At 40.9% G+C, this 26,251-nt stretch overlaps 2 protein-coding genes across 3 annotated transcripts in view; both read left to right on the top strand.

Moving 5' to 3' along the window:
* pik3c2a (phosphatidylinositol-4-phosphate 3-kinase, catalytic subunit type 2 alpha) overlaps positions 1 to 24,288 on the top strand; it is a 31,250-nt gene extending 6,962 nt beyond the window's left edge. For both annotated transcript variants that reach the window (XM_086073809.1, XM_086073810.1), the window contains exons 3-33: positions 4,997 to 5,088; positions 5,691 to 5,851; positions 8,429 to 8,549; positions 8,689 to 8,800; positions 8,960 to 9,039; positions 10,410 to 10,473; positions 10,614 to 10,760; positions 10,842 to 10,875; positions 11,231 to 11,462; positions 13,280 to 13,402; positions 13,491 to 13,658; positions 13,740 to 13,851; positions 14,829 to 14,971; positions 15,607 to 15,798; positions 15,870 to 15,963; positions 16,190 to 16,284; positions 16,677 to 16,857; positions 17,603 to 17,707; positions 17,796 to 17,888; positions 18,672 to 18,801; positions 18,896 to 19,032; positions 19,507 to 19,676; positions 19,775 to 19,931; positions 20,684 to 20,793; positions 21,326 to 21,533; positions 21,617 to 21,741; positions 22,065 to 22,182; positions 22,246 to 22,327; positions 22,572 to 22,678; positions 22,759 to 22,884; positions 22,971 to 24,288. In XM_086073809.1, the coding sequence (XP_085929935.1) occupies positions 4,997 to 5,088; positions 5,691 to 5,851; positions 8,429 to 8,549; positions 8,689 to 8,800; positions 8,960 to 9,039; positions 10,410 to 10,473; positions 10,614 to 10,760; positions 10,842 to 10,875; positions 11,231 to 11,462; positions 13,280 to 13,402; positions 13,491 to 13,658; positions 13,740 to 13,851; positions 14,829 to 14,971; positions 15,607 to 15,798; positions 15,870 to 15,963; positions 16,190 to 16,284; positions 16,677 to 16,857; positions 17,603 to 17,707; positions 17,796 to 17,888; positions 18,672 to 18,801; positions 18,896 to 19,032; positions 19,507 to 19,676; positions 19,775 to 19,931; positions 20,684 to 20,793; positions 21,326 to 21,533; positions 21,617 to 21,741; positions 22,065 to 22,182; positions 22,246 to 22,327; positions 22,572 to 22,678; positions 22,759 to 22,884; positions 22,971 to 23,153 (4,002 nt within the window). In that variant the 3' untranslated portion in view covers positions 23,154 to 24,288. The remainder of the gene's footprint in view (positions 1 to 4,996; positions 5,089 to 5,690; positions 5,852 to 8,428; positions 8,550 to 8,688; positions 8,801 to 8,959; positions 9,040 to 10,409; positions 10,474 to 10,613; positions 10,761 to 10,841; positions 10,876 to 11,230; positions 11,463 to 13,279; positions 13,403 to 13,490; positions 13,659 to 13,739; positions 13,852 to 14,828; positions 14,972 to 15,606; positions 15,799 to 15,869; positions 15,964 to 16,189; positions 16,285 to 16,676; positions 16,858 to 17,602; positions 17,708 to 17,795; positions 17,889 to 18,671; positions 18,802 to 18,895; positions 19,033 to 19,506; positions 19,677 to 19,774; positions 19,932 to 20,683; positions 20,794 to 21,325; positions 21,534 to 21,616; positions 21,742 to 22,064; positions 22,183 to 22,245; positions 22,328 to 22,571; positions 22,679 to 22,758; positions 22,885 to 22,970) is intronic.
* Positions 24,289 to 24,920: 632 nt separating this feature from the next.
* Positions 24,921 to 26,251, top strand: part of rps13 (ribosomal protein S13) — a 2,516-nt gene continuing 1,185 nt past the window's right edge. The window contains exons 1-3 of the mRNA XM_086073478.1: positions 24,921 to 25,022; positions 25,470 to 25,518; positions 25,909 to 25,987. Coding sequence (XP_085929604.1) covers positions 25,000 to 25,022; positions 25,470 to 25,518; positions 25,909 to 25,987 — 151 coding nt within the window. The 5' untranslated portion in view covers positions 24,921 to 24,999. The remainder of the gene's footprint in view (positions 25,023 to 25,469; positions 25,519 to 25,908; positions 25,988 to 26,251) is intronic.

Raw genomic sequence — 26,251 nt, forward strand, 5'->3', positions numbered from 1 at the left:
GTATCGGCTCGAGCCCATTAATGACCCTAAAATGGGTGGATTAACATATCATTACAGGCAACGTGAAAGAGTATCCACACTAGTATGCTGAAGCTGGTCACTCAGCTTCCCAAAGTGCTACCCCCCATCAATCTGTATCTTCACATCCTCTTTACTTATTTTCCAATTAGCTGTTTTTCTTTTCCAATCTGTGGTTTCAAGCGCGAGTGATCTGAGGTCTTGTCAGGAATATTTAGAACATTGCCTTAGGACATTGCTGTGGGTGAGTAGGCAAGAGGGTATTTCTCCAGTTTTGTTTGGTTTTAACCCACAAGGCCAAATTGCCATCTGCTGTTTGGTGGCAGTTTTGACTTCTTTTATGTTTGAACTTGTGTGATTTACACAAACGGTTATTCCCGCAACGTTTTAAGTAGGGGTGCACCGATCACAATTTTCTGGCCGATCGCCGATTCCCGATCTTTTAAAAAGTCTGACCTGCCGTTCCGGTTTATTTTTAAGGGTTTTGCCAATCACCGATCCCTCAAAATTAAGAAAATCGGGGCCGATAAATCGGTGCACCCCTAGTTTTAATAAGAATATAAAAACAATAAAGGATTTGGTCAAAAACTGTATTTTAAGGCTGATCATTGTTAACACCCAACAGTCGGCCAATGTGCTTTTTTTTTTTTTTTATTACCCTGGACATATTTAACTTAACTGCACTGCTAAGTGTCAGTCTTACCCTAGTGAGTTTGCTGAGTCTGAGCGATTAATTGTTAGTCTGTCAAGTCACTTGCCGTAAGTTTGAGCCAGGGATTTAGTCGCGATGGAAATCTTTCATGGGAATAGAAGTATGTAAGAGTGTCACCATGGCGGCCAGCGTGTGGAACGTCCTTGACTACAAACTACTTCATGTCTGCTCTTATGGTGTCTTAAAAGAGCACAAGTTGCAATAAAGTGTAGTGGAAGAAGTGCGATAATGCTTCTCTGCCTCAGACGCCGCACCTACCTGCTGTGTCAGCCAAATTTTGGGACATACCACAAACACACCGGAGCGTTTTGCAATCGCCGACGGACCAAGCGTGTTCTCGCTTGCCTGCCTGCCTTCTTGCTGATCTTTATCGATTTGGACAATTTAATCTTAAATTCACTGAGCGTTGGTCTTTATGACGTCAGCCAGAAGTACAATGAACCGTCTGAAGTCTCTCCTCCCAGACTTGAAGACCCCCCCTCACGCCAGAGTCTTTTGATCTTTTATTTAATGCTCTAATTACACCTTAAGTATGCTGCAGTGCACTTACAGCATAGTGGGCGCCTGCCACTGATGTGCAGAGATGTCAACAACAGTACGAGTCACATGACAGAAAGCTCGGCTTTTCTCAACTTTTCACCTTATGCTTACTGAGCAAGAGAATGATACAAAAAGATCACTGTGAAAGAACAGCAAGCCACATGTTATTTTCGTGTGCTTGTCCTTTGTTGTTAATACTAAAATGTTAGGTTAATCCCCCCACGGTCACTTCCTAATCGAAAGAGGAAGTTGATGTGTTTTGTGTCGCACTTGTTCCTCTGATGTAAACGGCGCAGCCCGCATCAACCACTTAGCCGCATTGATTTGCATGTTTGCAAACAGAAGGCAGACGGGCTCTGCTGACTGCTCGCAATTTGTCTTATTTGCGGACAACTATCAAAGGAGTTGACCTGTTAGAGAGGGAAATCTATTGATTCTGAGTGATATCCAACTCAGGAAAGATTAAGAGTAGGAGGTAGACCATAAAGCTATCTGCAATGCTGGTCAATCATCTGTTGCTATTGTAAAATATGTTAACTGTACAAGCAATATTTTCACTTGTTTAACATTCTCATGCACAAAAAAAGTTTGCCAAAATGAGTTGACATCTTAACTTCAATATGACACAAAGGTGATTCATTTCATTTGATGTTTTAATGTAACGCCCTGTGAATATTCTTCCTCTTAACAAGTCTCAACGCAGCACCTTATTAATTTGATGAATTTGATTTTGCAAGACCCACAGAATATTGTGTTCTATTGCTATAAAAACATGGAAGTCTCTTTCTATCTTTTTCCGTTTTGCAGCAATTAACATTAGAATATAGCTAAGTTTCATCATTATTCACAAATCTGTTTAAAATAGTGGGGGGGAAAGAGCTTTTTGCAACATGGCCCTGGTTGATCTCTTATACTCTGCTGTCACAATTGCTTCAAGCATTCTCTTCAGTTCAAAGGCAGCGTCAAAGCCTTCTATACGCTGTAACATAAAGAGACATAAAAACGTCTGTGGGAGCGTGGTAATATTTAAAATGGAACGTATTTATACGTTTTTTGAAGCAAATGAGTTAAGCATCACAAAAATGGCTACAAAAAGTCAAAGAAAGGGCATAACACTCACTCAACCTGAGCACTGAACCTGAGCTCTTGTTGAGGTTGTGCATTTGATTGAATTTATTCCAGTTTAAAGCAATTCTGATAACATGTCTGCAGAGCCCCATGTATGTGTATGCATCTTTTAAAAAGTCAATGTTCTGTGATCCCTTTAACGTACACGACAGTATGTTCATATTGTGAACATATGTATCTCAAGCTGCCAATTTGTGTCAAGCGTGTGTTTGTCGCACACAGCAGTTCCACCTTCTGGCTGTGACAGTCTGCCCAATTTGTCACATTCCAACTCATCGTGTGAAGTGTGAACATGAGCTTTCCTCACGGTCGTAGTCCTCACCACGCTGCGGCACCGCGACACGTCACGGCGATGAAAGGGAGAAGGTTTTTAGTCAACGTGGGAATCACATGCGCGCCTGAACAAAGACCGGGCCTGTCTCACTGAACTCTCTTGTTTATTTGATTCAGCCTGCGTTTGTTTTTGCTTACTATATACTGCTCGATATAAAAACCAGGACAGCTTGTGAAAATTGTCACCTCAGCAGCGGCGTAGCGATGGCCAACAGAATGTGCGTTGCTTGTCTCCTTGCCATGCTGGGAAATGCAGGTCCGCTGTCAAAACGGCGTGCTGATATTCCTGCCGTCTCCCGGTGTTACATCAAATCAGCTCAGCCTACACTAAACTCGATGCGTTATGCGGCCTCACAGTTGTGGCCCCTAAAAGATTTCACATTAACCTACTAACAATGTGTGCAACTTTTGTAGTACTCGCTCAAGATACAGGTAATTATTAGTTTCACACACTACAGTACAGTAAGGGAGTCCTCACTTGACAAAGGTTTTGACTTGACTAAGACATTCAAGATTGCAGCGGTAGACAATTAACTAATTTTTCATGCCCTATTTTCACACTAAACAAGGAAGTTAAAGTGCAATGTTTACCACAGCAGCACATCTACGGTTGTGTAACATCAAATTTTTATATATATATATTTATTTTTTATTTTTATAATGCCCAAGAAGGATAGGTAAACTAAACATTGTTACACGAGCTGCCAATGGCCACAACTCGCCCGAGTTTCTCAACATGCAGACTGGTTAACTGGTTGGTTAGTTAAAGGCCAGCCAACTCTACACACTAATTTATTGACACCCACGTCACTCACCAGGCCAGGCGCTGCTTTTTAAAGAGGCCAGTAAAGTAAAAAAATAATAATCTTTACAATTTGTTTTTACTCTGTGGCCCCACTAGGACTATTCTGATTATTGCATTTGTGGAATATAAATCAAGCAGAAACATACAAATTAAAATGGTAACCCTTTTCAGATTTATAAAAACAGGTGGATTTTTCCATTTATTTCATAATCTATAAACCCAATATTAACCAAAATGCTGTGTTTAGTTAGACTAGTATATGCACATGGGACATATAAAGAAAAAAAGACTGTTTTGATTTCCCCCTAAAGTCATACACATGCAAAGTCACAGATACTAGAGGAGACTGTGAGTATAGTGATCCCAACTGGGCCAAAATAATACCTGCACCTCACATTCCAATTAATGTATTTAATAATAATTAAAAAAAAAAGATAAATCAATGAAGTAATCAGTAAAATATTGAATTCAAATTATTTGATTGCTGCAGCCCTATTACTATTCCGACCCTTTTTGTGAATGGTAGAAGTGCTTTTCTACCTTCAAGATACTCAAAGCGCTTTAACACTGTCTCTTCATTTACATTCAGTGTCCAATATTGATTACAGGCTACAATGAGCGAAACCTAAAAAAAACAGCACATGACAGTCTCATGACATTCTATTTAAAAAGTGTTTACCGGGGGTCACTATGAACCGGATGACCTGGCGTTCAAGCATTTCAGGAAGTGTTTTTACTGTTATTGTGACACACTTTCTTTCCAACGAGCGCTTTTGTGTGTTCAAACGCTCAAGACGTTTCTGATGGGAGGAAACGATGATTACATCCACATTCCAAACATTTCTCCAGACCTCTCTCCCTCCTCTTCTTCTTACGCCTCCTCCTCTTCATCTTCTTCTACCACCACTTCCTCCTCCTCCTGCTCCTCTCTTCCGCGTCGCCAACACTGATGTCAGGGTCACACATTGCCAAAGCCGTGACTGAGCACTTTGCGGAGCGCCAGGGCTCTTGCGCACTGCATTTCCTGTGCCACGGGAAGTGCATTCCTCGAGTCAGACAGTCGTGTAAAATAGCACAAAGTGTTACTGAAAGTTCCCGGCAGTAAGTCGCGAATTTTAAAAGTGTGTGTGTGTGTGATTGAGAGGAACCATTTCCCCCAACACTTCAGATCCTGTGTGACCCAGCAAGGCCTTTCGATTCCCACCTAAAATAAATAAATCATGCCTTCTCCAGCTGTTAACAGATAGGTAAGGAAATAAGGTGTCACACTTTTATTCACTTATTGTAATTCATAGTCATAGAAGTGCACCATCAACATTCCCGGAATTAAAACCTTGAACGCTGACGTCAAAGCAGTTGTAATGTGTATTGAATTTCTCATCTGAGACTCTTCCTTTGTGTGCGTTTGTTTTTTGTGTGTTTCAAATTCCTTCACCCTGTGCGTGTTTTGGCTCATGCAGGGTAAAGGAAAGTGTCTCGTGAAGAATGACGTCCTGGAACAAGAAGACGCTCAGAACATGGAGGTGGTGGCCTTCTGCAATGACATTGCAAGGTATGGCGTCTTGACAGCATCGCTGACTCTCAGTTGGCTGGAGTGAAAAGATATACATTAACTCATTCACTGCCATTGACGGCTATAGACGTCAAAAATTCATTTGAACTATTTATATTACTATAAAAATGTTTCCGCTTTTGTTAACAAAAGTATGAAAACATTGTTTATTGTACATTTAGAACAGATATTAAGTTTGTGATTAATCATGAGTTAACTAGTGAAGTCATGCGATTAATTAAAATTAAAAAAATTAATCGCCTGACGTAATTATAAAAAAATAAAAGATTATTAAAAATTTGGGGCGTCAGGCGATTACAATTTTTAATTGTAAATAATCGCATGACTTCAGTAGTTAACTCACAATTAATTACAAATTTTATACCTGTTAAAAATGAAAAATTCTAGGTTTTCATACTCCTGTTAACAAAAGTTAAACTAATAGAAATAGTTCAAATGAATTTTTGAAATCTATAGCCGTCAATGGCAGTGAATGGGGTAATAGTGACGGCCCTGCTCGGAATAGACTAAAACCTCAAATAATTTGCGTGTACCCCACATCTAGCTAAGACACAACTTTCTTATTGGGTCTCTTCTTGCAGCCTGCGCTCCAAATTCCCTCACGGCGACACAACCACCAACCCCGGCTATTTCCGCAGTCCTGTAATCGCCCAGAGGGACACTTGTGGGGAAACCAGCTGCACTGTGAAGGTGTCCATCGAGATCTCTGACTCTCAACAGCCCGTGACCTTTACCTGTGACGGTAAGTGGCTTTCTGTGAAGGACAAAATGTTTTATATCCCAATGGCATTCGTTCCCAGATGATTGTTTATTACATTGAGGTCAGCCAGAAAAAAGTTCCTATGCCTTTAAGAGTGAGTGCTGGCTGGTTATAGTTCACCAAAGGAGGAAATTTGCCAAACTCTTCACCCCCACCCAACCTCATTTTTGTCAGTTTTTTTTCTCTCTGTCTCATGGGAAGTTCCTCTTGCGCATAAACTCTGGGACTCTATTTTCGCCTCATCTCCAGGCCTTCGAACAATGTTTATTTCCTTCCCACCAGCTCACCCCTCACACACTCTCGACACCAAGCTCACGCCTTGGCCTCTTGTGTGACTTGAGCAGACACACAGACTGATAATCAGGCCTAATTTGAGCCCAATACCCTCACCAGCAAATAATGGTTTGATTAGCCTGTGGTGTGTTAAGAGTGATTTTCCTTTGTTTCCCCCAGGTTGTTAATGTTAAACCTGTTCAAAATTTACAATGGAAAATCCTTATGTGGAATAAAGACCGGGTTCAGCCAATTCACATACTTTTGTGATTGTGACCTGAAACACAATAATAGCCAATCAGGAAGTTACCTGGATCTGCCACAGTTGGCAGCTATGAATGAATACATGCATTGGCTATTTGTGTAATCTGTCTCTCAAGTCATTAACTACAATAAAAATAACAACGGCTGAGGTTTCCTTGTCATGCGTGAGGTACCTCACAAATCTAAAAACATAGGCTTGAATAACACCACCTGTGTCTTTCTGGCGCTTAAAAAAATAAACATTCAGCCGTTGTGAGCTTGCCGAGTGTGCAGAGCATACAGTCAATCCTGCTGACAACTGATTTCCAGTAATAGACTTTCAGCACCATCATGTGTTGCATCTGGCCGACTGACCTACTCTTCCCTTGCTCAAGAAGACAAAGCTTCCTTCCTTCCCAACTTCCTAAGAAGCACTTTGCCAGCTTCCCTTACTGCACTTTGTCATCCTGGGCATGCTGACTTCAGATGATGTACTACCTCTTTTCCCCCTACCTTTATGACATTTATGGTACAGTGCATTTAGAAGTGCTGAATCATTTTATGTTCTATTCCTCTTGTGATGGATTCTGCCATTTTCAGAGCATTGCTCTAGATTATGTCTTAAAGCACTTTGAACTTGTGTGATAAGATTTTGCCTCATGGTACAGTTTAATCGATGGCGGTGCAGAAAGGTACGGAATCGTGGGTCGAAATGACACCGATTCAGTAGAGATGCACTTACGCTTGAACCTTGCGTTCCATTGTCATCAGTTTTCAGAGAATCAATCTCCTCAATAGTGCCCCTTTTCTGGGATTTCTCTTGCTAGCTCATAGGGGCTCACCATAGTGTGGCACAGCTTAAAAACCTGCCTAGCGCTTACCATGACGTCTAATAATGACTGAGCTACAATTCTGGACTGGAAAGAAATAGCCTCCATTCCTCTGCTGGGTGGAGGGCTGTTATTACTGGATCCGAGGTGGTCTCCATCTCTGTGAATGTCTCACTTACTACCGCACTTTCTTTTGGGCGAAGAGCCTTATCTGGCTTCCCATCCATACACTAACACGGCCACTTTCAAAGACGCTAACGTACCAAAATAAGCTTTTTTTTGTGTCAACAAACTAGACTCCATTTTAGCCTATGCCACTAATACCTTTCAACACACTTGCTGCTGTTTTTACTTTGAACGGAGAACAAGTTTGATTTGTTTTACGTGCCCATTCAAAACATGACGTCCATTAGCAGGTTATAAGGAAATGTGTATGTTCATCATTCACAACATCAGAAACGCATGCACCGTTCAAGCAGCAATCTATTGCAAGAACTGTATGAAAAGTTTTGCCTTTTATAAAGATAACTAGAAAAACATGGCAGGCCACAATGTATTCCACCGGAAATCTTCTGGATTTCCTCGTGCATTCCACTATGAAAGTAGAAAGTAAAAGTGAGGCCTCCGCCAAGGCAGGACAAACACCCTAAACATGCCTGCCACCTGATTCATTAATTGGAGAGATCAGTACTTTTGGCGGCAGTAATGCACATTTCAAAAATGTCAAATTTCTTGACCCAGCCCATGGGTCACATTGTTAAAAACAGCATAACAGTAATTTTCTTGCCAAGTCCTTCCAACTAACCAACCAAACTAGTAACATAAGCACTCGCCCCTATGCTTTTTACACTTGAGAGAGGGGACTTAAAGAATAGGTCGACATCCTAGTGGTAAGGTTAAGTCTCATATCTGTTAAATGTAAAGGAACTACCCCTTTTGGACCTTAAGTACTTGTGTAAACAAACAAAATGGCACCAAGAGGCAAACCTGACTGACCCGTTTGTACGTGTCGCCTATGTACATAATGAACCAGCGAGCAATCTCGCTCCTCTGTTCACCGTAGAGAGTAAAATTAACAATAAAATAATTCACCAAAAAGTTACAAGGGTCCAATATTCTTGTCTTTTGTAAATCATTTCCTCCCGATTTGCTTCTGCCCTTCCCGCTTCATTTCCCATCATCTGTTCATCACTCGCTCTTTTTCACTCCACAGTGAATTCTCCGGTGGAGCTCCTGATCAGTCAAACCCTCTGCTGGGTCCATGACGACCTGGACCAGGTGGACTTCTCCAGCTACCTCCTCAAAGTGTGCGGCCGGGAGGAAGTGCTACAGAAGTGAGCTCTTTTCAAGTGACGGTGGACTTTCGTTGACGTTTGTCTCATGGCGTCACTCTATTTCCCTCCTCGATTTATAAGCACCCATTCATTATTATGCTAAGCGTAACCTTGCATCTGTGTTGCCCCCGCGTCACAGTAAACACAGCCTGGGCAGCCATGAGTACGTCCAGAACTGCAGAAAGTGGGAGAATGAGATCACATTACAGCTTCTCTCTCACTCCACCATGAGACGGGATTTGGCTCGCACTGTAAGTCATTTCCATGTCCACTGTAATGTCCTCTTTAACCTCTCTCCCAGCCCTGCCATTTATCCTCATTTTCAATCCGGCGATCCTGCTCACTCATCTGTTTTTTTCTCTTCTACAATTCACGACTTAATCTCTCCTGTTTTTTTCGTCCCAACTCAGGTGGATGATGACAACACGTCCATAAATTTGGAGAGACACCTAAGTTATGTGGAGCGACCGTTTAAGGAGACCGCCACTAGGTAAGAAGGGCCCTAAACTAGTGTAAGTGAGAGGATGATGTAAGCATGGGAAAGCTTGGAATGGGACAAACTAGTTTGGGAATACAATAATGCTTGAATATGTTGGATAAATGAGCTACAGCATCATGGAAGCTGTTCCAACATCTTTTCTGTCAACTTTTAAGGCAACAGTGTTCCAATGTTGGGGTTCACTGGCAGGCGCTAGAGGACTTCATGGTAGGCTCAGGAGCTTGAGAAAAAAAAAATCTGAAAAAATACTCTCAATATAATTTAACATAGCGATTTTTCTTAACACACAGAGGAAAGTTGGAAAGGCTGTGCTTACAGCTCTTTATAGTGTGTGGGATGGATAGTTGGAGAAGGTAAAATTGACTCTTCCAGTAGTATAATTAAAATGTTGAACAGGTTTAACATTTACGGCCATTTTCAGAGAACGTTGGGAAGGAAAAATCACATCTTAACACACCCTACACCACAGGATAGTCAGTCAGGATAGACATCCAACAGTCAGGCATTTCATGACTGTAATTGGAAGAGAGGACAAATGCTCAAATCAGGCCTGGTTATACCTACAGTGCTCGGTGTATAAAGATTTTATTCAACATCTCAATGAACAATATACAACATTTTGACAAAATGTTTTTTTTTTCTAGAATATGCACTTAACTCACAACATGAAAGTAAAGTTGTTTATACAGAATGGATAGATTACAAAATCCTTAGAAAAATTAATGCATCCCACAACAAAAATGACTACATCTAGTATTTTCTATGACCTCCATGACTATTATGGATAGCAACATGTCTGCTAGGCCTGGAATGAACAAGTTGTCAGTCTTTTTCACGCACGTACTTATTTGTGCAAAATGTTATTTCATACATTTGTTAAGAAAACAAATCTTGTTTGCAATCAATGGCCCACACTTGTGGGAGAATTTTGTAGCATAGTCTTCCATAGAAAATCTTGATTCTGAAAGGAAATTAAAGGTGTTCTTACAACCCTGTTGAGGTATACTCATTTATGTTGAGCACTGTATGTTGTGTGGTACGGTACCCCACTTAATTAAATAGAATAAGGAATTAAGGGTTGTCCTCACACTTTGGAAAGCCCTGCTCAAAGCCAGTGACCACATAAACTTGGCTTCTAAAAAAATATGTTTGTATATTGTATGTGAAGCGCATTTTAAGGTAACTAAAAGCTGTTCAAAGTAACAAAATCAAAATCCCTGTTCATTGATTTCACCAATGTTATAGCTGTGCCTTTTCTCAAGAATTACTATCTTTATGCTTTATGTCTGTTTTCTTTAGCCTTGAGTGGGAAATGTTTTTTTAAAAACCGTAATTCTTACACTGTACGTGTGTGCCTGCAGACAAGGGCTGACCGACTACCTGGAGGGTTATCACAACCAAGTCATCATCTGCCTACAAAATGAGGTAGCGCTGCAAATCTGGGATGAAACTGAACATTGAGCAATATATTTTTGATTCTTCATGTGAGAATCAATTTCACTGTGGCACTATGCCATGGTTGTTAGCACACCTTAGTACAACACACCCTGCATCTCTAAATTCAGAGTACCCAGTACAAGACTGTGGACCGGGTGGTGCAGACGGTGAAGAACTTCTGCTGCGCTCTGGATGAGGTGGAGACTCAGGCTGTCGCCGAGGCTGCCAAAAGGCTGCGACACTCCGCTAACCTGCCCAGGACGCGCTCGCCAATGGTGGGCTTTAAAACTTGCACTCCACTTCATAGTTGTTCATGTGCATATGCACCTTGACGATTATTATGCCTTACCTTTCAGATGGGGTCCCCGTCATCTGGGAAGACAGCAAATGGTAAGAGCCATACATGCCTATAAAACTGCATTTAAGTGTGCCGTTAGTATTTATAGTTATTATGACACTCAATGTTGTTTAGACTTTTGTGAAGGTTTAACTGAAGTTGAAGTGAAACACATTTTATATGCATTTACTACAGAATAGTACTTTTGATAAATAAAGATCTATATATCCCAATATAGTATTTTTCTTAAAAATTGTGTAAAATTAAAGGCAATTTTCTGTTCACATTTTTTTCTCTCCAAATTTTTACAATTTCTATTTCCTTATCGTGAAACAGCCACAGCATGATTACCGGTACCCTGAAATAAGGCCAGGTATCTGTACTCATCATTTTTTGACTCGTCATCAGGTCTCGCCAGCCCAGTGGACAAGAGCATGGCGCTGCTCACCCAGGCCGTGTACGACTTGGCCAAGCTCTACCTGCGCTCTTTCTGCGCGCCGTCCACCTCCGTCTGCTCACCTTCGTTTAATGAAAAAACGGTGGAGGAGCTGCGGAGCAGCAAAGAAGCCTCCGGAACTACGGATCACCTCAAGTTCACCCTCTTTGCCCTGCACGGCATCCCGGCCAACTGGGTCAGCAGGTAAACACAGATGCAATTGTACTGTATGGATTTAATCCAACATAACTGGTATATGCATCAGATCGATAATTTTGAATGATGGGAGGAAACAAACTTTTGATCTGATACTGCCGTCTATTGTCAAAACGCACACATAAACAGAAACAAAAGTGTGTCTCTCCACGGCTTGTTTTTCCACAGTCGTGTCGGATTACAACCTGGCTTTATATCCTGCGTGAGTGCCTGGAGCGAACGGAGACAAATTTTCCATTCCCAACTCTTGTCGCGCATCCCGTAACCACAAAACCAGTAGTACCTTTCCGGCAAGTGTGATGTCACAGAATGGAAATCCGATTAGACAATTGACCTGAACCCAGTGTTTCCCAATCTTTATTGAGCCACATTTCAGAAAAATTCTTACAGTGCTCCACCAAACAAAAATGTTATTAAAAACAATCTGTTCTCAAATAATGATCATTTAAATGTACACTCAAATGTGTCTACTCAGTGTGAAATCTGTTTAAAGCTATTATAATAATGTATCTTTTGTCTTCTAGCGTTTGTAATCTAGTGGAAAAACATTTAATCCTCTGACTGTTACTATACATTTGCTATTATTTGTAGTAAATAAATAATTACAATCTAATTATGTGGAATAGGATAATTTACCACGATACCCCTGATGATCTGTCACGGCACAGTGGTTGCGAATCACTGCTCTACTAACTGTCAATTTGTATACTTTTTTTGTGCTATTCCATCACTCGGTAGCAATTTTCCTCCTAATAACCGGCTTCGCCATACTCCGTGCCCGGCTCTATTTTAAGCCGGTGGCAAACGTTGCCGTTTTTCCATCCACATACGAGTAGCCAGACATTTTTTGTCATGTGATTCTCTCTTGTTGAGTTCACGATGTGCGTGCGTTTGGCTTGTATGTCATCCATCTGGTGCGGCCACAGGGAAGGGGCAAGTGACGGAGCCGCCAACACATATGGCGCAAATGTTCACATAAATATAAATGTTTGTTTGTAACACTGTTTGAGATTTAAATTTAGGAAAATAATAGGGAGCTATGGTATTTAATGGTTTACATTTTCATTTAACCTTTTAAGACTGATAACCGAGGGAGCTCCCTTTGTTAGAATGTTAAAGAAAGATGTCTATTGTCTAAGATTTAAAAAAAGAAAATTCAACATGTTGCAAATCTGAAAAGTTGTTCAATAATCAATAAGTTTGTTAAAATTGATGCCAATATTTTTCCCTTTTACTCAAAATAACTCAAAATATCTGTTATCGGCCTCCATGACTAATAATAATTTGCATCGGCCCTGGGAAAAAAAAACATGGTCTATCTCTAGTTAAAACCCTAAACCATGATTAGAAATGCTAACTTCAAAGGTTTGAGGAATGCAATGTGGATGGAGGAAATTTCCTGCATTTCAAAAATCTATTTATGTTTAATAAATGTAATAAAATGAAAACAATGTATTGTGTACAGTACATTACCTGTATAGTAGCCCCTGTATGTTTTTTGTCTGGTTGCTGAAACTGCAATTTACAGACTTCCACTCTGCAGGTTGTTGCACCCACAAACGTGTATTAAAATTAGACTTGTTCTCAGGTGCGCGTGGGCACACACGGATGTCTTAAGAGACACAAAAGGAGCCTTTGTGTAGATGTTGAGGTCTTTTCGCATTTAGGCATCATTGTTGTCACTGACGGCTAAATGGTGTGTTAAAGACAAACTTGGCTTCTGCTTAAGGCACATAAATGAGATGCAACAAAAGCTACCAATTAATGTCCTATAATGTCAGTTCTTTGTTGTGCATGCATTACAGTTATGAGAAATACTTCCTGGTGTGTTCCCTCACCCACAATGGCAAGAACCTCTTTAAGCCGGTGCAGTCAAAGCGCGTGGGCACATACAAGAGCTACTTCTACCACATAAAATGGGACGAACTGTAAGTGGTGAATCCCGTGTATTTCCTGTGTTTATATCCCATTTCTCTCCATGACAACGACCACATCATCTTCATCTCTTCCTTCAAGGATCAATTTCCCCATCGCCGTGGCGGTGCTTCCGCTGGAGTCCGTCCTCGGCCTGACTCTGTACGGCGTGCTCAACCAGAACGCTGGAGGCTCCCCGGACTCCAACAAACAGAGGAAGGCCCCGGAGATGCTGGGCAAAGTGTCGATGCCGCTATTTGACTTCAGACGGTAGGAAACAATTAGTCTTGTCACAATTAAAGTCCCAATTCCTGCACATGCAGCTGATTTGAGACTGGCTGTGCTTCACAGGGTTCTCGCCAGGGGCACGAGGCTGTTGTGTTTATGGGCGTCACTACAGGGAGCTGCTGCTGGCTCTGCAGGTGGCCGCAAAAAGATGCTTGCAGAGAGAATTGTACTGCAGGTGAGTAAGATTAGTTATGTGCGCGAGTTGCTTTAAGAGATTTTGGAGAGGAGGTAGTCGACATTGTAGTTGCCGTTACATTTCATGTAGCAGAGGTGGGTAAACTTGTGCTCAAAAGCCACATTTGATTTGTTCAAAACAGACACTCAGATAGGTGGGCCAGATCCAATATGTAAAATAATTAATTTTAATGATAATTAGGGGTGCCAAAATTAGTGTGTTAATTTAAAGTTCCTTTAACGCCACCAATTTTTTTTTAACACCCGATTGACCGCCCCTCACTTGGCAAGCCTGTACTGTGGGGAATTCCAGTCGCAACGCAGCAGACACGTCCACTTCAAAATTTAGCAGTAATACATTTTATAATAATGCAGATATTTGTGGAGACTGGGGTCAAGTTGTATTTTACAATTTTGAAAATGTGCAAAATTTCACAAGTTGCTTCAAGTTAAAGATTAGATAGCTCTTAATATGAAAAGAAAAATGCACTAAGCTGTCACCAACGTCTTACAATCGCAATTATGCCATCTAGTGGCAGAAAAATTACCTAGACACAAATCAATATCATACTCGTTTATTACAGCACAGTACACATTTTTAATTTTTAACTCAAGTTTATGAATGACTATGAAATTACTGTATCAATGACTAAAAGATGCAGCCATATTTCTATTTAACATTGTTTGCCACTTTTGTTAACAAGAGTATGAAATATTTTTTTAAAAGCATTTTATTGTACATTAAGAACCGATAAAATTTGCGACTAATCGTGAGTTAATTATTGAAGTATAAAAAAAAAAAAAAAAACTTGACACCCCTAATAATAATATCATTATACTGTTCATATTATCATAAATTAACCAATAAATTATTTAATGAAAACATTTTAAATGTATATTAATAAACTATTTAATTTTACTAATGATTTGTATTTATGTGTGTCGGCTTAAGAATAACTTGAATGGTGTTGCCAACAGGTGGATTTCCCCAACTCTGCGCTGGATGTTTTGTATGTGGGACCTCAGGAACCACCCAGTCCAGAGCCCAACCCAATGGAAGAGCTTGATCCTGACCTCAGACGCAAACTGGAGAAAATCTGCAGCCGAGCGTCCAATTTTGGGTAAAGGAAATGCGGCTTAACATAATAACAACTTTAAAATAACAGCAAACAACAACCAAAAAAGGAACATGCATGTACACTATGTCAAGTTACATGCTGCGGATTCAGCTATCAGTTCATTTTCGATTTGGGATGTTTACAATTTACGCACACATTCCTGTTTTGTATTTTCTTACTGATCCAGTCCCAGCCAAATCTCCTCCCCACCGCCCAAAACCACGACTGGCACTTGAACACAGAGCGCTCTCTTATCGGGCCCTCGCCAACCGCGACCGCTTCTTTCTCATTCGTGTCTCCGGCCCGTGTGGGCACAAGGCTTTTGTGTTTGCCCTCTTTGTGTTTTGGTGCTCGCCTGATCCCTGGAGAGCAGCATATAGTTTATACAGCGAGATCAGCTGTAGACGAGTGCATCGTGTAATCATGAAAGTAACATCAAATCCTCAAAATGAATGATGTCAGACTCTATTCTTGGCCATTGTAGCTTGCTATTATATGGTGAAATCACAGTAGTCTTGAATCATTCATTGGCCCACGGAGGATCAGTTAACTCATTCCAAGTTTTAAAATCTCTCCAAAAAGGAGAACCGCAGCTAAACTTGTAATATGGTCCCTGTCATGTTTCCCTCCCGCTGCAGGCTAAGGCGAGCTGACCACCATATGCTCTGGGACCACCGGCTCCACTGCCGGAGGGATCATCCCAGCAGCTTGCCCAAGGTACTGGCCAGTGCCCCCAGTTGGGACTGGGCCAGCATGGCTCACATCCACTCATTGCTTCACCACTGGCCCACGCTGCCGCCCGTCACCGCTCTGGAACTGCTCGACTCCAAGTATGCGCCGTTTTCCCATTTGTTCCTCGTATGTGTGTTTGTGTGAAGTCATCAAATGTGTGTGTGCGCAGGTTTGCTGACACAGAGGTGAGGCGGGTGGCTGTCAGCTGGGTTGAGAAGAGTACTGATGACGAGCTGGCTGACTACCTTCCACAGTTGGTGCAGGTACGGCTGTTGACACACAACCTGCATCCTCTTATTGATATCAAGTTGATGTACTTTTGTATACTTACTTAAAATATTTGTTTTCTTTTCTTGTTTTACTTATCTTTACTGCATGACCAGTTTTTGTTCCACATACAGCAATGCTTGTTTTAAAGTGCTTTATAAATAAAGTTGAGTTGAGTTAACAACTTAACACCTCACATTCTTTGATTGTCCTCCCTCACAGGCTTTAAAGTTCGATTGTCACCTCAAGAGCGCCCTCGTCATGCTGCTGCTTTCCAGGGCACTCGGCAACATCAACATTGCACACTACCTCTACTGGTGAGCTCATAAAACTACAACTCCATTAATAAAAATACGGTCCAATTAAAACCAATACCAAACATTATTTTTCTTAAAATGCTTTTTTTTTATATATACGGTAACTATGGGACTGGGAGCTCACATTTCATGATATCTTTAACATTATTCTGTCTACAACAAACGTCGCCAAAAATTGTGCAATGTATTTATTATACTATGTTTATATTGTACTAATAGTTTGCCAACATTTTATTTTTATCCCCAATAAATAATATTTTTTTAGACAATGAAATTATGCAAATAATACAGTAAAAATTTGGCCTGATAGTCAGTATACCACACTTTGGTATACATGTACGTTATTGAGGATTTAAAGTAGTGTCGTCTCTTCTTAAACGTGATGTTGACAGGTTGCTCAAGGACGCAGTGCAGGATGCGGCGTGGGGGTGGCGTTACGAGCGCGTGCTTGGCGCCCTACTGTGCTTGTGCGGGACCAAACTGCGTGCCGAGCTGGAGAAACAAACCCAGCTGGTCACACTCCTCGGAGCCGTGGCCGAGAGGGTGAGACAGGCCAGCGGGTCCACAAGACAGGTAAGTGTGCCTTGTCCGTTTGCCTTTCGTTAAGACAGTGGAACTTAAGTTGTACAATGCGGAATTGAATCACTCAGTACAATAAAATTGTTTGGGCCTGACTTTAGTTTCTGCTGTTTTATTGCTAAGGACATGTTTGCTTTTTAAAATGGATAGATGGGCGGGGTCATTAAGAGTTGGAGTAATTTTTTGTTTTTTAATTTGTGTCTATAAAGTCCCTAATTTCAGTAATAAAATAAGGTATTCCCATAATTTAATTGTATTAATTTATTTACAATGAACTACTTACTTAAATAATATATGTATATATATGGAGTAAGTTTTTGTTTTTTATTATTATTAATAATTATTCATTTTTCATTATTTAAAGTAAATTAATTAACCAATTACCATATTTAATCAAATAATTTAAGGGTTAAATTAATTATTTATAAATTAATTATTTAATTTAATTACATTTTATAAGGGTTTATTTGAGCAAGATTTTGTTGTACAATAAATTAATTACTGGTATCTAATTAATTAGAAATTAATAAAAAATAAATGAACCATAACAATAGAACATTTAAATAACCACTATCACTTTTTATTTATTTATAATTAAATATTGAATGTTTCTTGATAATAAATGCTTGTTGGGCTGGAATAGAGTATGCTATACTTTGCCCACGTTTAAACATATTGTTGCCAGTGTCACAAGCGTGCGTGTGTGTGTGTGCGTGCGTGTGTGTGTGTGTGTGTTCAGGTGGCTCTTCTGGAGGGCCTTGAAAGCGTTCAAAACTTTTTCCAGAGGAGTAGCTGCCGACTTCCTCTCCTCCCCAGTCTGGTGGCCAAGGAACTCAACATCAAAGTAACACACGCACACGCAGAGGGAATATTTTTGAGGGGATTTTGTGTGAATGTTAAATAAATAAAGTCAAACTTGTTTGTGTGGGCAGGCCTGCTCGTTCTTCAACTCCAATGCTGTTCCTCTCAAGCTGGCTCTGGTGAACGCTGACCCACTAGGAGAGGAGATCAATGTTATGTTCAAGGTACAACGTGCACACATTTGAAGAAACATGCTGGATGTCAGACTGTGTTTAAAATATCACATCCCTGGGTTTTTTTTGTTACTATTGTGGTCAGAACACTGCGCCCCCTGGTTGCCTAAAGTTGAAATGACAGTATCATTTGTCACGAAGGCCTTTTCACACTGCAGGTTTTTTTCTTGGTGTTCACCGTAGGGTAGGGTAGGGCACAAGAACGATGCTTTGATGCAAGCTTGCCCATATTTCTAAGTGCTTTCTTGGAAGCTTTTTCAGCTGGTTGGTTTATATAGCTGTTAACACTTTGAAATCACTCCGCCAGCCGCTCTCCGATTGGATACTCCCTCTGATGTCACAGTGGCGCCGCTCTCAAGTATATCATCTTTCAACTCGCAGCGCCACGACCGCAAATGCCACCAACCATTGCAGCGTGACACAGCGTTCAATTCTCGCGCCTTCGCAGCACATATACAGTGAACGGGTTCCACGACGGCACACTAAGTGCAGTGTGAAAAGGCCTTTTACGTTGCATGGCTCAAGTGACACAATTCCAAATGTTTTTAATTTGTTTTTAATTGTTTTTGCTCTTAAATGTATAGAACTTGGAATATTTGTATTGTGTATTGCATTGTTGACTTTTGTGTTGTCACATGCTGTTTGTTTCATGTATTGTCAGTCTGATGTGCCACTTGATATGTTTATGGAACTAGAGCAGTAAATAGATCTGTATTGAGCACTTGGATCAGCAATTTAAATCCCTCCTTACTTATTTAAATGTGATCACGTTAGGTTGGAGAAGATCTGAGGCAGGACATGTTGGCGCTACAGATGATCCGCATCATGGACCGCATCTGGTTGCAAGAAGGGCTGGACCTTCGCATAGTGAATTTCAAATGCATCTCCACGGGCAAGGACAAAGGTACCAAATACTTACAAGTCATGTCACCAGCAGTAAAAAAATACCTTTTCAACACCTTCCAAAGGATTAAAGGTTGTGGTGGTGTTGTTGGCAGGCATGGTGGAGCTGGTGCCGTCGTCTGACACCCTGAGAAAGATCCAGGTGGAGTATGGCGTCACCGGCTCCTTTAAGGACAAACCGCTGGCAGAGTGGCTACGCAAGTACAACCCTGCCGAGGACGAGTATGAGAAGGTATGCACAAGTCAGGAAATCCATTTCAAGTAACGTCAATTTATTTGTTCTTTCCTGTTTAAATGACCTGTTCATTTTAAGTTGCATTTTAACATTCTTAACCACTGTTGATAGAACTTTAAATGTTTTGTTTTGAAATATTTTTTTGCGTTAAATAAAAGGGGGGTGGTTGCAGATATTACATAAATTAACATCTTAATTCATCGTATATTTGCTAGTGTACTATATGTTTTAGTGATGTGCCAGACTCCGCTATTTTGCTGCGCTTTACACGCTTCTGTGGATTGAAAAAAATAATAAAAAGAAACACGACAACAAAATTTAAAATGTATTACATTTTGGAATAAGGGTGGCTGTAACGTACTAAAATGTTTTAAAAGATGAAGCACTGTCACTATGGTCTGGTTGCGCAGCTAATGTTTTGACTCTCCTGTATATTTATTTCCTGCTCAAATCCTCTTCCCCACGCCACAGGCGTCCGAAAACTTCATCTACTCTTGTGCCGGCTGCTGCGTGGCCACCTACGTGCTGGGCATCTGCGACCGCCACAATGACAACATCATGCTGCGCTCCACGGGCCACATGTTCCACATCGACTTTGGCAAGTTCCTAGGCCACGCCCAGATGTTTGGAAGCTTCAAAAGGTAACAGTAAAGGGATAACTTTGCTTGCCATTTTGGTTCCGTCTGCTGAATATGCGGGTTTTTGTTTCGTTTTTTTGTTTGTTTTTGCCTGCCGCCAGGGACCGAGCACCATTTGTGCTGACCTCTGACATGGCATACGTCATTAACGGCGGCGAACGTCCCACCAGTCGCTTCCAGCTATTTGTTGACCTCTGCTGCCAGGCCTACAACCTCATTCGCAAGAACTCTGGCCTTTTCCTCAACCTGCTATCACTGGTAAACATTTACTTGCTTATTACAGGCACACATACTCAACAAAGAATAATTCAGCGCTAATTACCTGCTTTCCAGAGTGGACACGAACTCTGGTTGTGATTTTGTTTGTAAATATTGGGTAACAGTAGCTCATTTGTCAGGCCTTGGGCTTTAGAATCACACATAATGGCAAGGTGCCTTTGAGCAAAGCAGCGTCCCCCGCTACCCCAGCTCATGAGGTGCAGCGCGGTTTACGTGTCTCTTTCACTTGGCTGTTAGCTGCAAGTATGTGATTTGGTTCTGTGATATACAGCAGAGTGTGAGTTTCCCTTTGAGGGATTATAATGAGTACAATAATCATTTGACTCTTAATATTTATCGCGGTTCATCTTAAAATGGCTGGTTGGTATAAAATCTTTAAACTCGCACACAGAAAGATTACTTTCCTCCATCATGTTTCACAGGATGTTACATTTTTAACGTTGCTCAGCCATTTCCCGACTTGAGCAGAGTTTGCCTCACTAATAAGTCATCGTGCCTCCTGTGCACCGCCCCGGAACAGTCTGGTCTATTTATAGAATACACAGAATGGCGACAGAATGCTGCTGCTCGTTATGATGTTGCAACAGCAATCCAGTTAATTGCATGTTTATGGGTTAATGAATCTGATCATTTAAAAATGACAGACGTGTTCCTGTGCCTGGTAACTATTATACAAACTGAGCTGTTAATGTCTTTATCTTGAACTGTGCGTTTATCTCATCCTGTGTCAGATGACATCATCGGGGCTTCCAGAGCTGACCGGCTCTCAGGACCTGAAGTACGTTTATGACGCGCTGCAGCCGCATAACACCGACGCAGAGGCCACCATCTTCTTCACCAGGTATGTTGACCCCTGACAAACATTTTAATTTAATTCAAGGAACAAAGTGCACACATAATTGTAACCTTCAGATTATTATTTATCAATACATGACAATGTGAGAGCAGCCTAAAAGCGCATATTTGATATAGCCCATCAATACCAGCTTGACATCACAAGGCCTTTTCTTGGTGTTCATAGCCTGCCCATATTTGGAAGTGGCTGCTTATCAGCCTAGCAGGAAGTAGCATGGATGCTTTTCCTGGGCATCTATTGATGTTAGCGCTCGTACACAATGAATGGGTTTGGCAATGACATGCTAAGGCTAAAAGGCCTTTAACGCCCCATTCTTGGAATTGGCTCACTTCATTGAACCAGGCTGTGTAAATGCAGCCTATGTCATGAATTGAAAATCCCCTAGATGGGAGCATACACAGTACCCGGGCAAATACAAAAAATATTTTAAGTAGTCAGTCACTGTGTTGCGTAAGGTCAAGAAGAAAACTATGCATTTGCTTTTCCTTTTGTTAACAAATTCACAACATGACTGCAGACTGATCGAGTCCAGCCTGGGCAGCGTGGCCACCAAGTTCAACTTTTTCATCCACAACCTGGCCCAGCTCCGCTTCTCGGGTCTGCCGGCTAACGACGAGCCCATCCTGTCCTTCTCGCCCAAGACATACACCTTGAAGCAGGAGGGCCGAATCCTCCACGCCTCTATCTTCTCCTTCCAAAAGCGATACAACCCTGACAAGCACTATGTACGTTTTGTGTGTGTGTTTATTGGCTTACAGTTTAATTATTAAACTAGTTATACTTCTCTCTCTCTCGTCCCCGTTTGCAGACGTATGTAGTGAGGTTGCTCAGGGAAGGGCAGAATGACCCCCAGTTTGTCTTCCGCACTTTTGATGAGTTTCAGGAGCTCCACAACAAACTCACTATCCTCTTCCCCCTCTGGAAGCTGCCAAGGTATTGCTCCACAAACCACGTTTTACATTCTATTCACTTGGATATTTTTAAGAGGCACACAGAGTGCTTGCTATATATTTGATTATTGAGAGAAATAAAGTAACGGGAAAAAAGGTTTTGTGTTATTTGCTCATATAATATTTATAGCCTTGATGTTTGTTTTTTTTATTACTTCTTTAGTGTACGATAATGATGGTATATTGAGGAACTCAACACAGAGGGTAGTAAAAAGCTAATCAGCTCCCTCCTGTGGATGAAATATGCACTGCCGATTGATAGAGTATTGATTGTTTGGTTTTTTTGTACTTTATTTTTCTCTCCAGTTTCCCAAGTAGAATGGTGCTGGGCCGCACCCACATCAAGGAGGTGGCCGCCAAGAGGAAGCTGGAGCTGAACAACTACATCCACAAACTGATGAGCTGCTCGGCTGAGGTCACACAGGTATTCGCACGCATGCACGTCAGCATTATCGTTGTCTTGTCGTATAACATTCTTCTCTTCTAGTGCGACTTGATCTACACCTTCTTTCATCCAGTGGCGCGGGATGACAAGACGGAAGGTTTGGATGCGACCCAAAGAGCTCCTGGTAAGCAGATGCGGATGGTATTTCTTTATTCAGATTAAGAATATTTAAATTATTTGTACAAATTTCGGATTGTCTTTATTTAATACTGCGATCTGTGAGAACGCTACACACCTGAATTCATCTGAAAGATGTGCTTAGCGCAGTGCTGCTGTTTTGGTTAGCAATATGGTTCCCATAGGCTCAGCAATGTATTCTTTGTCTTTGAGATACTTCAACTTACACTTTTGCGTTGGGACTGTTGCAGACCCCCCGTTGAGTCCAACGTCGGGCCGCGTGGAAGGCGAAGTCAAACTTTCCATCTCGTACAGGAACAGCACCCTCTTCATCATGGTCATGCATATCAGAGATCTGGTAAAGAATCACAACATCCAACATGCTACTTGAACATGTTCTTTCTCTGCTCACACCATATCCGCCGCGATCAATTTCAGGTGTCTGCAGAGGGGGCTGATCCCAACCCGTACGTGAAGACGTATCTGCTCCCTGATCCGCACAAGACCTCCAAGCGGAAGACCAAGATCTCAAGGAAAACCAGGAACCCGACCTTCAACGAGATGGTTAGAAAGAATCTAAAGAAGAAGAATCTATCTTAACCCGATTAGACTTGACGAAGATGTAATGAAAGACATACTTTGCTCCTCAGCTGGTGTACAGCGGCTACAGCAAGGAGACGTTGGGCCTGCGCGAACTGCAACTCAGCGTGCTGAGTGCCGAGTCCCTACGTGAGAACTACTTCCTGGGCGGTATCACGCTGCGCCTCAAAGACTTTGACCTGGGCAAGGAGACGGTCAAGTGGTACAAGCTCGCTGCTGTGCCCTACTTCTAAGAAAAAGAAAGAAAAACAACGCCACCTGGATTGTTTCTGTGACAAAACAATTGATGCTTCCTTTTTTTGTCTCTCCTAAACTTTAACAACGAGCTGTAATGTTTTGTACATTTTGATATTAGAGGACCAAATTGCTCACTTTCACAAGAGTAAATATAAATATATATAGAGATAGACATGTTTATTTTTTAAGGACTAAGAACAAGGTTTTTTTTTTTTTTTTTTTAATACATGTTCACAGTTTGCTGCTTTTACCGCAGACACTTTGGGATAGTTTGACACACCAGATGCCAGGGAATAACCCACAGGATTCTCCTTGAAAATACAAAGTTTGCCGTTTTAACTGCAGACACTATTGGGCTGTTAAACTCACCAGATTACGGGTAATGAATTATAGGATTCTTCCCGAAAATGTCAAGTTTGCTGTTTTTATCACAGATGCTTTTGAGGTAGTTCGATAGAAGATTCCAGGTATTGCACTACAATATCCCCCCCTCCCCCAAATGTGCCAAATTTAGCCAAACAGAGCAGCAAAATCTAACCACTTTAATAGGTGCTTTAGCGATGGCTCACAATCTCTTAATGCGGCTTTACTGCTAGATTTTTTTTTTTTTGATAACCACCTCACAAAGATGTATTCAGGAAATGTCAATGATTTGTGGTTTTTTTTGGGTTTTTTTTGTTGGGGTAATGGTGGGCTTCCACTAATTGCACACTAGCTGGTATTAATGGCAAGATAGCACACTTTTAGGGGAGTTTGGGACTTCACTTGCAGTGCCTACGTGTTCATTTGGAATGTTCCGGGGTTTTCCCGATCAGCACTTTTTACCCACACACAGAAAGAAAAAAGGGAAAAAGGAAACTCGCAATAAATGTTAATAAAGGTTTTCCTCCTCATGCAAGTGTGCTCACATCATGATGATGATGACCATTTATGAAAAAGTGACACTGACTTTAATGAATAATAATCCCATATTGGTTCCCTCTATTAGTGTCTGTATAAAGAGAGCATTTGTGTTAACATGGCCAGTTATTTATTCTTAATTGGTAACTTGTAACCTCCCTCATCAATGGATCAGTGTGTGGACTGTAATCCCCTCTTTCCTAAAGCAAATTAAATTGTTTTTGGAACAAATGGGAAGTTGTGTCTGGTTTGCCTGCATGATAAAATGTCGGAAAAATAATATCCCCCGACACCAAATTGATTTTTTCCCCCACTTTGTTGCAGAAATGTTAGTCGTTCTCTTGTTAGTTTGCTGTCAGTGTGTCTAGTTGTTTTTTAATCACTTAAAATAAGGGTTTAGTAATCTGCTCTCGATATACAATGACATATAACTATGATGCACATACCTTAAATCCTACCGAAAGCCAAATCTATCGCACTAGGTAACGCTCCCTAATTTCATTCAATGTGCATACATTACTAAAACCAATGAATAAAAAAACAAAGCTTATGAGCCATGTGTGGATTCTGAATTATTTTAACTTTGAGGTGCAACAAATGAAAATGAGTGTTTACGTTGTTGCTCAGAATAGCAATAAACATACAAAATAGTCACGCAAATACTGTAACTACGATCAATTCATTTTAAGACTGAAATAATCGAATGACTAAATAAATGTAAAGCAACATCAAACATTCGTCAGACATTTCCCAAATAAAATTAATTTACGACAAAGTGGAGACAAATGACAAATTTTCATTGTAACAAATTTTGTAATGCACTGTATGGGTACACGCGAATAACGTTAAGTGACGTTATCCATGCGTCAAGCGTCACATCCGGCGCAAGCGCAAAGCCTCATTTTCTAGCTCGTGTGCGGCCTCTCTTCCTCTACCGCCATCATGGGTCGCATGCACGCTCCCGGGTAAACGCCGATTTTCGCCTTTAAAGTTGCATTTTCTTGATTACACGTTGCGTCTAACGACATAAGAGCTGATATAAGCTTGTAACGAACGGCAATTGACCAACTCGGAGGCTTTAAAACGGCTCTAAAAGCTTGAAAAGGATAAGGTAGACGGAGGTGTCGTCCGTCAGTTAGCTTCTTGCTAACTGTAGTTGGCCGATGCTTACTTGGAGCAGAAATGCTCAACTTAACAAAGTTCGATTCATATAAAGCACACACACCCCATAGTTATCACGCATACTTCTTCTTTAACGTAGTGTATGTAACAAATCATGTCAAATGTTAACATTGTGAGTTTGTGCCTTAGAATGACCTTAATAAGCGAGCAAATCAACCACGATGCTAGTCGAGCTAATTTGTCCTTTTGCACTGCTTTGACGGCAATGTGTTTTATTTTCCTCCCAACAGAAAGGGCTTGTCCCAGTCAGCTCTGCCTTACAGACGCAGTGTCCCAACTGTGAGTCCCACACGCTTTCATGCACTTACATTACAATTACAGTATATCGTAAAAAATGAAGGCAATTTCACGATACTGCTCAAAGTAACGTAAAAAAATGCAATCATGCACCTAAATCAGTATGAGTCAAATAATTTATTTTTCTTTTGATTGGAAAAATATATTGTCATAGGGGAAATTTGTATCTGGTCTAAGCAGGAATTAAGTGGAACATTTTGAACAACAAACAAGTCTGCTACCCTATTTACTCATCGATACATTATGTCGGACCACATGTTTATTTAATCGTTTAAATTAGTACAGATTGTAATTATAAAAATATCACGAGTCACCATTTCATTCCTTGTAATTTGTGTGTGTTGAGTATGTATCTTATTTTTTTTCTTCCAGTGGCTAAAGCTGACTTCTGATGACGTCAAAGAGCAGATTTTCAAGTTGGCCAAAAAGGGTTTGACCCCGTCTCAGATTGGTAAATCAACTGCATGTTGTTACTTCATTAAAATAAATCTTTAGCACGCAAAGTGTTTAAATATATGGAATCGATTAAATGTTTTATTTGCGGTTGTTTATGAGGTGTTGTGGAACTGCACAGATTGTAACTGAATCATGTTCCTAATGTTTTGCCGACCTTATTTGTCCAAACTTGACAAATTTCACAAATCTAAGCATGGAGCAGAAGTACTCGTAATGTCGAATATGTTTCGAGACCATTTTTTCCTTGCAGGAAATAACG

This window comes from Leptonotus elevatus, chromosome 4 (genome assembly GCF_054856555.1).
Source record: "Leptonotus elevatus isolate MCC_2025b chromosome 4, RoL_Lele_1.0, whole genome shotgun sequence".
Classification (NCBI taxonomy): Eukaryota; Metazoa; Chordata; class Actinopteri; order Syngnathiformes; family Syngnathidae; genus Leptonotus; species Leptonotus elevatus.